The sequence below is a fragment of the Psittacula echo genome (assembly GCF_963264785.1).
Source record: "Psittacula echo genome assembly, chromosome: 3".
Taxonomy (NCBI): domain Eukaryota; kingdom Metazoa; phylum Chordata; class Aves; order Psittaciformes; family Psittacidae; genus Psittacula; species Psittacula echo.
The window spans coordinates 98,801,640-98,813,330 of NC_137736.1; the positions used below are offsets into that span (position 1 = coordinate 98,801,640).

The following is an 11,691-nucleotide window of genomic DNA, read 5'->3' on the forward strand; positions in this document are numbered from 1 at the left end:
TTTTTGCAGTGATTTTATTTTTCCTTAGACTGAATAATTTTGTGCTTCTGGCAGCTTTATCTTTCCTGTCCCTTCCATGTTTCCTTGTCACTTGTGAATGTTAAACAGAGCAGTCTCAGCAGAAAGCATGAAGACTTCACTGATAACCTCTCTTCACTGTGAAAATTGACCTTATTCATACTTTCAACATCTGTCATTTAGCTAATAACTGCATTCTTATCTGCCCTTTGGCAGCACTATCTTTAAAGACCCTTACCTGAAGGACCCTGTCAGAGCTTCTGATTGGAAGATACGGAGATCTTCTGCAGGATCACCTATTCAAAGATGTGTTGGCCGCTTCAGAGAAGAAATCTGGTGATTTGTGAGGCATGGCTTCCTTTCCCCGCCATTGTACTACCACTGAAAGATGGTGTCTTATGTCACCCTCCAGCTGCTTATTTCTGTCTCTTCATTCATGTGAACACTTGCATTGCCATAAACTCGATAGGGAAGCTGCTCTGAATGCAAAGCTAAGGCCTACCCTGCCAAATATGTAAAGCAACAAAACACCTCCAACTACATAAAAATGACAACAAAACCTCAGTTTCCTGGACCAGATCTCCAACTCTGCTGACACAAGAAGGACTGGGGATGGAGAGAGGGAGGGTGCAGCTAATGAAGAAGTTTGGGACTGTGTCTTTTGGTGGACTTCTGGCTTGTACTGACTTAAGAGTGTTTGTGAAGTTAAGGCTTTAATGTGCTGAATTCCTAAGTTACTCAGCAACCTGGCTCTCTTTCTCTGACTGCAGAGATTTGAAATCCTTGTTCACTAGGCCTTCAAATAGCTTTTGATGAGAAATCTCAGTTTCTGCTGTTAGAGATGCTTGATTTCATATTAATAAGTATGTGTATTCACTAGAGACTGCCTAAATCAGTTCCACATTTCCACAATGGGTCCTGTATGCCAGACCAGAGCAGTTATTCTTTTTCTGGTACAATAATTCTATTAAAAAAGAAATAATTAAAATAGGCAGAAATGGAATACTGAGAGAACTGAATTTGAAAATTTGAACAAACAGGCTTGAGGCTAGGTCAGCTGCTCACATATTTTGCATCAAGGACTTCAAATAATCAAGGTTTTCACAATTTGTAGGTGTATTAGTATGTGCTTAGTATTTCCTCTGTAGTTTATGACTTGCTCATAGTTTATGAGGAGGAAAAGCCTGTTAAAATATCACTCTGAAATGACCAGAACTAATTAACAGTCACTGTTTCTTTTCTGCTTTCTTTCACCTCTGTATAGAAAGCATTTAGATAAAAGTCGATCCTCACAAAGTTTGATGACAGTATTGCTTAACCTTAAATACTGGAGATGAGCAAGGTAGGAATAGGACTTATATTAAGCATACATTTGCTCTAAGGAGATAAAAGCAGATCTGTCGGTGTTCTTGGATGAATTAAATCATTAACACAGCAGTTAATGGGGTTTTTTTATAGATTTTGTAAGCACAAGCCTATCTAGCACAACTCGTGTGTGAAATTAAAACATGGTCCTTATCTTACTGGTTTTTTTATGGTAAAAACTATTTAAATTTAGACTATGAAGTATCTTTTGTGTTAGCAGGCCTAAATTATTTCAGAATTCTGAATACCAGTTGTCAAATGCAGCTGCTGAAAATACAGTTGCAAGCAAAAGTCAGCTTTCTGGGCACGCAGCTCTGCCATGGGAAGGAAGGGTGGAAGTAGCTCACTCACACCAATTCACTCCCTGCGCTTCCATTCCAGAGCTCTCAGTTCTAAATAAGTTTTGTTTTGCCTTGCAAAATCAGAGCCATCTTTTAGCATATTATAAAGAACATTTCTTAATATTATGTACTGTGTTGTCTGATACAACAATTTGAGCTAGTGTTGACTATTTAAAAAGGAAATGAACGGTCCCAAGGGAGCTTGGCACTGAAACAGATACATAGTTCAGTGATAAACACAGCACTGAAATTTACTGTGGACAACTAACTAAAACCTGGAAATTGATTAAAAAATTATTATAAAGAATAAAACCATAAAACAATAGAAACCAGAAAAAAGCAGTTTAAAAAGTACTGCAGACTGTCAGTTAGCAATGCTGAGAGTGTGGCTGCTCAGGGTCTTCCCCTGTGGCCAGTGAGTGCACCCAAACCCCAGCATAGCTGTTCTCCAGGTTTGAGGATTTAGGTCTTTTGTTTAATCATTTCATGAATACCAAAGTCCAGTTGAACACGTTGGGACAGAGCTGATGCGACGATCAGGATGGGAAGCACCTGTGTGTCCTGTAGTTTTGCCATAGCCAAATAAAGCTTAGCCAACAAGAAATTCAGCTTGTTTTGTCCATAAAAGGAGTTTTCAGGCTGGGATAAAACCACCACAGATACTTCCCTGCCGCACAAGCATCCTGTAGAGGCTCACTTAACAAACCCCTGCTTAATTCACTGGATTTAACATTGCAGATTTATAGTTAGCCCTGGGTAGTAGGAGGGCGACTGAGTCACATTTCAGTCTTATTCTTCATTCTGATGCCAGTGGCTGTTTGACCCTGAGAAATTTCAGGCCTTAGTTGCTTTCTCCCTTTTTGCACTAATAAAATGAGGCTTCTCGAGCCACTGCAGGGAAGTTTTAGCTGAAAAGCATAATTTCATTTAGTAAAATTTATTCTGTTGCTGCATCTAGTAACATTAATCACATACTGAGCATTGAAGCAAAACCTGCAAAACTCCTTTCATGTGAAAGGAATTCATTGAAACTGACCTGTTCACCTGAAGTGCTGCTTGAAAGCTTTAAAAAGTAATATAAAATTTGGAAAAGCTAGTATGAATAATATCGCTTTAGAAAAAAGCTACTGATAAGCAATCCTGTTCAATAAAGCTGAGCCCAGGGTTAAAGTTCTTTTGTGACTGTTACTTTAGCTGACTGGTAATCGTCTGGTTAATGATATTATATTTTGCTCATTTGAGCAAGAGATATGTTGAATACCAAATAGTGGGACTGAATTTGCACAGACTTTGCCCTGATCAGCTCAAAACCTGCAAGCTGCAGAACGTGTTTCAGATTCACTAATTTGAAGGCTTTTTCATGTTTAAATATAAAGAAAGGAGGCAAGGTTGTAATCCCATCACTTTTGCCGGTGAGGTGGTAGATGCCTGTGAGAAAACTCACCTCTGTGTACTTCTACATTTATGTTTTTTAGGCACCACATTTATCTTGCCACATTTTTAACCATAGTGTCAATTAGTATTTATGGGAACCAAAAAAGATGTATTGGACTTGCTGTGTCTTGCTGCTCGGTCTCTGTAAATAGATGTTTCTACACAAAGAATATCTTGCTAACTGTAATTCATCTAACTGATGGAAAGCAGCAGTAGGTGTCTTCAGCTCCTGTAGGGTAAAGTTTCACATGCCAACCAGCTGATTGAACAGATTGTTCTCATCAGTAAATATAGGACACCTCATACTCCGCATTTTCTCCTTTTTACTGCTTTGCTCCCAACCTTCGTGGTGTTGCTGCCCTGTCTTTTCTTAGTGTTTGCTCAGCTCTGCTTGTGATTCTTTGCAGAGCTGCCTTAAATCTGGTTTTGCTTTTTTTGTTTACTTTCTGCTGGTTTAGTGCATCAAATTGACTTACGTGGAGGTTGGCTGATTGTCAAGGCTGGCGAGTAGAAGAAGAGGAGTAGAGATGATGCAAAAGTAGGCATGTCCCTTCCATAGGTAGCAAGCTGCTGTGTCCCCCTCACCTCATCTAATGAAATCTACACCTTGTGTAGGGGAAATCAGAGCAGGGTTGAGAGAGGACCTGAGACTGCTGGTCTCAAGTGCTGATTTCAAAAATAATGTCTTTTGCTTCTGTTTCTTGACCTCTCATTCCCCTTTATCAACCCTTTTTCCTCCTAGTGGTGCTTCATTCAAAACAATACTTGCCTACTCATTAATGCCTAAAATGTGAAATGATTCACTCTTAGTCAAGGAATCAAGATGTTTTAGCAATGACTTAGTGATTGCTTTGGAAAAGAACTTGGATTCTTCAGAGCATAGTGAAATGCTGGTGGGAATAAGAGCAAGGAAGAGGCTAAGTGGCTGCAAGAATTAGAAATGGAGAAGGTAATGTCTCTGCATTTCTAGCAAGGGCAGTGCTGAAAGAAACAAATGAGAAGAACATGCACTCCTAAATTATAAGGGAAGACTTTGCAAACCAGCCCAGGAGCTGATCTGGTTGAGAAATGCTGGCAAAGTAACGGTGTGGTTATGAATCACTGACTGATGTTTTTCTGCTGTGGATGGAACAGCTCCAACAGTATTGCCAAAATCATAGTTTAAAAATTACACAATGTAATAAATCGTAAATCTGAAGTCACTCTTGTCTTATTGCTCTGAATGTTTACTTGATGCACTGCAGAAAAGTGTTCTTTTTTTTTAGAACAAAGGCTAAATGGAGCAAGTCTTAACACTAGTTTTAATTCTAGTAAATCCAGCCTAGTTTCACTAGGCCTTTTCTTATTGCCTTAGGTGATGCAGCTGGCTTTGTGTGTGTGCTGTGCGCCTGTTTCTTATTGTTAGCTACAGGTTTGTCATCTGTGCCATCATATTTTAATATTAGGAACATGTAGGATCAAATAGACCTTGGACAGTCAGACAATGAATTGAGTGCAAAGTGTTGAGGTTATTTGGAGAAAAATGTTGTTGCCCACTTCATTCCCAGTCTTATGGATACTGTTTTCCCACCAAGGCTGCAAACATTTGCTAATCGTATGTTTTTTTGCTTCTCGAGTTCCGATGGTGCACTGTTGGAAGGCACTATTGTGCTCAAGGATATTGTGTTCTCATTTAAAGAAAATAAAGAACCAGAAGCCAGCAACATTGTGTTTTCAAAATTAATTATATATATGATGATGATGAAATGTTTTCCCATGCTGTCCTGCTGTCTCAGCATAATTCTACTCTCTGCATGACACATGAGCAGCAAAAGCCCTGAGATTTGTTTTCTGCAAGACCTGCTGTTTATTACTAACATCAGCAGTAGTACGTATGTTGCTTCAGCCAGAACCTTCTCCATTCCACTTGCATCCTCCCTGCATTGCCTCCTACCTCAGGCTCTTAATAGGTTCAGACTTATTCCAGTACTGATAACTGACCTAAAATCCAAATGGGTTTTGGTTTTGGGCATGAGGGCAGAATCTTAAGATATCCAGAATGACTCTAACTCTTGCCAGAGGTAGCTCTGGAACATGATACCACAGAGATCAAAATAGTCACCAGTGCAGTGAGATGAGTTATGATCTATACTATCGTATGTAAAATATTGGGTAGGTGTACCAGAAACGGAATGACATTAAGTACAGCAGTAGTCATTGAGAGGTTGGTGGTTTTTTGCTTTCTTTATTTTGTTTGGGCTTTGTTTCATTTTTTGAAAATGTGACCTTTTATGTATTTTCTTGTATTGTTTGCTGTTCTTTTCAGGAATGGCTTTTTTATAGTAAGTAATAAGAGCCTCTAGAGTGCAGCTGTGTCTCAGTTCTGCAGTTAGCCTGTATCTAATGGGCTGCTGTTGAAACAGAAAAAGTGGTGTATTTAATACTTAAAATCTGTCAGTTAAATAGTTATAATTTACCTGGCAAAACGTGAGTGTTCTGAAGTATTTCAAAAGATTAATGTTCTGTTTAGGGTCATAATTTTGGGGTTGTTTTTAGAGAAGAAGGAACAAAACCCATCCGGTGTGGCTATCTATTCTCAGTATAATGAAAAGTTACTGTTATTTTTCTAGGGGTCACCTCTGTTTGATCTTATTAAGCAGTCAAAAGAACGAGAAGGCCAAACTGAACAGCCTGAGCCCACTTCCACTCTCAATCTGCCTCTCCAGCATAATCACACTGCAGCAGACCTGTAAGTGACATGTTAATATCACCCTTAATATTTAACTCCACTTGTATTCTGTTTTTCTACTTGTTAGGCTGGGTACTTAGGCTTGGTACATGTTGGAGTGTTGTATTTGCTGCTGCTTATTATACATGTAAATTTAACTAAATTCAATTCTGAAATATTTTTTCCAAGCCCTATCAAACTTGTAATTGCAAACTTTTATCTTACTTGCTCAGGAATAGGTCCTGAGTATTTAATCAATAACTTCAAGTTTTAATTCCTGATATGGGAATAGCAGGTTACAGGGGAAATTAATTTCTTCTAATGGGGGAAGAGTTCCTGCAAGTATTATTCATGTGAGATTATTCCTTTATCCTGTGATGCTAAGTGCCTAATACCTGTTAAATCTCCAGCTATCTTTCTCCTGTGAGATCTCCTAAGAAGAAGGGACCTCCTCTAAGTGGTACTTCCACTTCAGATGGTCAGCCAGGTGTTACCCCTCAAACACAGAAGCCACAGAAATCTACCTCCCTCTCTCTGTTCTACAAAAAAGGTTTGTTGCTTCTGTAGGTGCCAAAACTGCAAATTTATCTCTTGTTACTTTTCCTTTTGGGGTTTTGGAGCTCAACATTTTTAAATTATTATAGTAGAATCTGTAATAAACACTGTGCAAACCCTCAGGTGCCTCTGGAAGAAATAGTAAAATGGTGCCAGCAGGTCAGTGCTTGCACTCTACACACTGTGAGTTCCAACTGAAAACCTGTCTGCTGACTGTAAGAATGGCCATATGTGCTCAGGTGGAGGCTTCTTCTATCATAGCATCCTCTCTCCAGCAGTGACCATAAATAGATGTCATGGGAAGCTTAAGATGGTGCATGGTGCTTCCCCTGAATGCTTTCCCAAGCTGTAACTTTTGCCAGCTTAGGGATTTTCCAATGTGTCTTTTCCAATGTGTCTGCTTAGTGACTCTCAGTAGATTCATGTTCCAAATGCTTGTTTAGACTCTTTTTGAAGTGGCCTAGACACAGTGTGCACAGCATTGTTTAGTGTGGACTTCTGTGTGTCCACTGCCTGTCATACAAAGAATTTTTTCTGTATATTTTGTTTGAGACTGGCATCTACTGACTTCATTTGATGGCTTACAGTTTCTGTAGTGGGAAATGATGAACATTAAGTTGCTGTCCATCCTCCATCATGTTCCTTTTGCATTGTTTGCCACTCTTATTACAATTTCATTTTATTTCTCTGTTTTTGAAGTGTATCTGCTGGCCTATCTCCGACTGCATACCCTGTTCTTTCGGCTTCTCTCTGACCATCCTGACCTGGAACCCTTGATCTGGACCCTCTTCCAGCACACACTGCAAAATGAGTATGAGCTTATGAGAGACAGGCACTTGGACCAGGTAACATTAACAAGAAAGTTCTGAAACTGACAAAATGTTGCTTATACATTCTTTAGCCATTAGAAATAATAACCTGAGTTTTTATTTCTCTGTTGATCACTCAAAGGAGAAATTAATTTAGAGTGAAGTCTAACATCAGTTTTTTTAAGTACTGACAGTGACTTACTCTGGGATCTTCAACTACCATTTGCAGCTATGTTCAAAATAATGAAGACACAGCAAGTTTTACAGTAATTTACATAAGAAAATACTGATTTTCTTTGGGAAGACAATGTGTGGCTGATAAAAGTTTTGTTATTCAAGCCTAAAATTGCAGCATATAAAATGAGTTCGAGAAGATATTATCAGCTCTGATTGATTGTCATACAGAACTAGAGGAAACAGTAGTTGACTTCTATTCTGGAAGGTCTTATGAAGCTGAGTTGCATGCTGGTTTACAGAGCACAATCAGTAATTGAAGTTCATCAATTGATTACTTAAAGAAGCTGCATTAATTTTCTGCATTTCCAATTGTGTTGTCTTGTTTCTTTTATAGATCATGATGTGTTCCATGTATGGCATATGCAAAGTAAAGAATGTAGATCTTAGATTTAAAACAATTGTTTCGGCCTACAAGGAGCTTCCCAACACAAATCAAGAGGTATGGAAATATTTTAATGTTATCCTTCCATAAAAATGTTATGAACTAATTATTTATCTCTGTCTAAAGCAAGATAAAACTATGCTTGAACATCAAAAGAAGACTTCTGCTTCACTGCATCTCCAGTTTGTGGAGGAGGAAACTGGCTCTGAATGTTTCTTTAAACATCTCACACAAATAGTTTGGTAACTCTCCTTGGAAAACAAACTTCATTCCACTTTTTTACTTAAAGATACTAAGTAATGGTTTATGATTCTATTTGGAGACTAGATCAAAGATTTGGGTCTAGAGCTAATAGGCTTTTCAAATGCAACCCAAGTTCTTTTAACAGTTAACGTCCATGGAATGTTAAGGGAAGAGAAGCAGACAACTTTCTATAGAAGCTTTCTATAGAAATATGGTTAGATATCAAACAGGTGTGTATGTATTAAAGTTGCAGGCTTAATTGTAACATTAAGAAGTTCCTTTCATAAGGGCCTTACGTTTTTGCATGAAACAGTAACTAAATTAATAGCAAAAATCTCACTGAACAGTCAATTGAACCGTAGCATCCTTTAGTAGTAGAATTTCTCATAGAGTATTTGTGCATCTTGGCTAAACTCCAGACTTCTGTCTCTAAGCCTTTAGAACTATTTTATCATCAGGACAGTAGTGAGTTTTTTTTAGCCTTCCAAGGTGTGCACAATAGTAGCAGTTGTGTGTTTGAAAGTAAATGGAGCTTAAATATGGATGTTATTAACGTGTTATCACTAAGGTGCTGCTGTGTCAGTTAATTAAGTAGATGCTTCTACTGGTGTTCATACATGTTTGGAAAATCAACAATTAAGAACAGTTCTAAGCAATGGTTACAATGGCTTGCATACACTACACATGCCATCTTAGCTCTCATCTGACACAGACTTTATGTATGGTTTTATGAGTTTGTTTTTCATCCCTCTTTTTAAAACTGTATATGATTTTCTTACCCTATGTAGACCTTCAAACGCGTTCTCATCAGGGAAGAACAGTATGACTCCATTATAGTTTTTTACAACTTAGTGTTTATGCAGAAGCTGAAAACGAACATTTTGCAGTATGCCTCCAACAGGGTAAGCTGTTGTGTTTAGAGTTCATTATTTAACAGAATAGGAATATATAGACAATAAAACCTTACAATTATTTTATTCTTTTTATAGCCTCCCACTCTGTCACCTATCCCACACATTCCTCGCAGCCCTTACCAGTTTTCCAACTCTCCTCGGCGTGTCCCTGCTGGCAACAACATCTACATCTCACCCTTGAAGAGCCCATACAAATTCTCTGATGGGTTTCAGTCACCCACAAAGATGACTCCAAGGTCTAGGTAGGTTGTTGACAGGCATTTCTTTGACTACTTTAAAGGTATTTGGGGCATTTTGCTGGAAGAAAATTAGAAAACCTTTTGTTTGTTTGTCAGTAGTCTGTGGTTGTTACATCTTTTCTGTTTAAAAGTTCACATCCTGTATTTGGCATCTTTATTCATCCTTGAGCACTTTTCTGTTTCAGTTTAGTCAGTGTGCTCAAAGAGGTTTTTTGTTTGTTTTTTTCTCTTTTATTTATGACAGTCATTTACAAGCAGGGTTTTCTGACCTAGTTGTTCAAATGTTGGCTTTGACTCTGGATCACACTCCTGAAATACAGAGCTGAGCTTTGTACGCTTGTTTAATACTTTTGTGGAATAAAATGGTTCAGAGTATTTAGTTGACTGAGCCGAACATTTCAAACTGTTGGTCATTAGAGGAAGATGACAGCAAATGTGCCAGTTTCCTTTGGGCTTTTCAAGCTAGGATCAAGGGAGTCCCATTGCACCTAGCCCACTCTGTGCAAAAGTTAAAATATTACTGTGTATTTTGTGTAGAAGGCCCGCATGGTTTTGATTAGCAAACACCTAAAGGTAAAGATGAAAGGATGGTTATCTGGATACCCAGCACTGAAGTGTCTTCCTGCTGATAAGGAATGAACTGTGGGGGCCTCAATACAGTAAAGCACAGTATGGGTTTGCACTGTTAGTGCAGAGAGGAAGAGACTTTGTTAATGTCCTATGCTAGGCTGTGCAAATCGGTTCTATCATTGTTAAATGCATCTTACTCTTAAACACTTCTCTTCTTCATTTGGCAGAATTCTGGTATCAATTGGCGAATCATTTGGGGTGAGTTTTAACATTTTTAATGTTTGATCTTGAATGTGTGTAACTTTTGGAGGAATGGGCTGGCTTGCTGACACCTGTAGAACTGGCTATGGAGTGTCTCTGCGTTAATGTAATGTCTCATGGAACCTGAAAGCACAAAGATTATGGGGTTGTTCTTTTAACTCCTGTCAAAAATCCAGTTTCCAATGCTTCACTTTGAATTTGCATTTTACTTTAGTTGCTCTGACAGAAGATAGAGTTCTTAAACTGCAGAGTTGTAGAACTCCTACTTTGTCTTAGTGGATAATCTGGAAAGTTTGTGTCATTTCAGGATTTATTGGCTTTTTTTTTCCCTTTTTTTTTTTTTTTTTTGGTCATTTCAGACTTCTGAAAAGTTTCAGAAAATAAACCAGATGGTGTGCAACAGTGACTACCACCTGAAGCGCAGTGCAGAAGTAAGCGCTGCTCCTAAGCCACTGAAGAGGCTGCGCTTTGATATAGAAGGGCAAGATGAAGCAGATGGAAGGTGAGAGACTGTTCTTGGCTTTTCAGTGTCTTCTGTGCATTTGGTTCTTCGGCCCTCCATCCTAACTCCTTCCTAACACCCTGACTTCTGTTAATTTGTGAACTTCACTAAGTAAATGAGAGATGGTAGCTTTATACTTCTCAATTAGTCACTTTGATATCAGAAGCAAGGATTTATTCAGTGCCTGCACATCCAGCATCCCAGTGTTACAGCTGAGTGCTAAACCATGGTGTTTAGTCAGTCTTTTAAAAAATAAACCCCCTCTGCTCTGCTCTCGTGAGACCTCACTTGGAGTATTGTGTGCAGTTCTGGTGTCCTCAACATAAAAAGGACATGGAACTGTTGGAACAAGTCCAGAGGAGGGCCATGAGGATGAGCAGGGGAGTGGAGCACCTCCCGCATGGAGACAGGCTGGGAAAGTTGGGGCTGTTCAGCCTGGAGAAGAGAAGGCTGTGTGGAGACCTCATAGCAGCCTTCCAGTATCTGAAGGGGGGCTTTAGGGATGCTGGGGATGGACTCTTCATCAGGGACTGTAGTGACAGGACACAAGGGGTAACGGGTTAAAACTTAAACAGGGGAAGTTTAGATTGGATCTAAGGAAGAAATTCTTTACTGTGAGGGTGGTGAGGCACTGGAATGGGTTGCCCAAGGAAGCTGTGAATGCTCCATCCCTGGTGGTGTTCAAGGCCAGGTTGGATGAGGCCTTGGGTGACATGATTTAGTGTGAGGTGTCCCTGCCCATGGCAGGGGGGTTGGAACTTGAAGATCTTAATGCCATTTCCAACCCTAACTATTCTATGACTCTATGATTCTATGATTTTTTAGACAGATATCAGGTAGCTCTTGAGTTTAGTGTAGGCAAGAAAAAGAGTTTGCATCCTTATAAGAGAAGGCAATAGCATTGAAATGAACTAATCTTGATTTAGTTACCTTACGAAGATAAAAAGTTGGGGTTTTTTTTCCAACTTCCACTTAATACATGCTTCCTGTCTGCAGCAAACACCTACCACAGGAGTCCAAGTTCCAACAGAAGCTTGCAGAAATGAGTGAGTATGACTTTTTTTTTATTAACTGCTCAGCAGTGAGTCCCTTGGATAAATCAGTTTGTGCCCAC

At 39.1% G+C, this 11,691-nt stretch overlaps 1 protein-coding gene across 2 annotated transcripts in view; it reads left to right on the top strand.

Moving 5' to 3' along the window:
• The window catches only part of RB1 (RB transcriptional corepressor 1), a 73,269-nt gene that overhangs the window by 58,504 nt on the left and 3,074 nt on the right, over positions 1-11,691 (top strand). The window contains exons 18-26 of one of the 2 annotated variants that reach the window (XM_080613269.1): positions 5,768-5,886; positions 6,276-6,415; positions 7,120-7,265; positions 7,801-7,905; positions 8,880-8,993; positions 9,081-9,247; positions 10,042-10,072; positions 10,435-10,577; positions 11,574-11,623. In XM_080613269.1, the coding sequence (XP_080469395.1) occupies positions 5,768-5,886; positions 6,276-6,415; positions 7,120-7,265; positions 7,801-7,905; positions 8,880-8,993; positions 9,081-9,247; positions 10,042-10,072; positions 10,435-10,577; positions 11,574-11,623 (1,015 nt within the window). The remainder of the gene's footprint in view (positions 1-5,767; positions 5,887-6,275; positions 6,416-7,119; positions 7,266-7,800; positions 7,906-8,879; positions 8,994-9,080; positions 9,248-10,041; positions 10,073-10,434; positions 10,578-11,573; positions 11,624-11,691) is intronic. The other variant, XM_080613270.1, reaches the window with a different exon arrangement.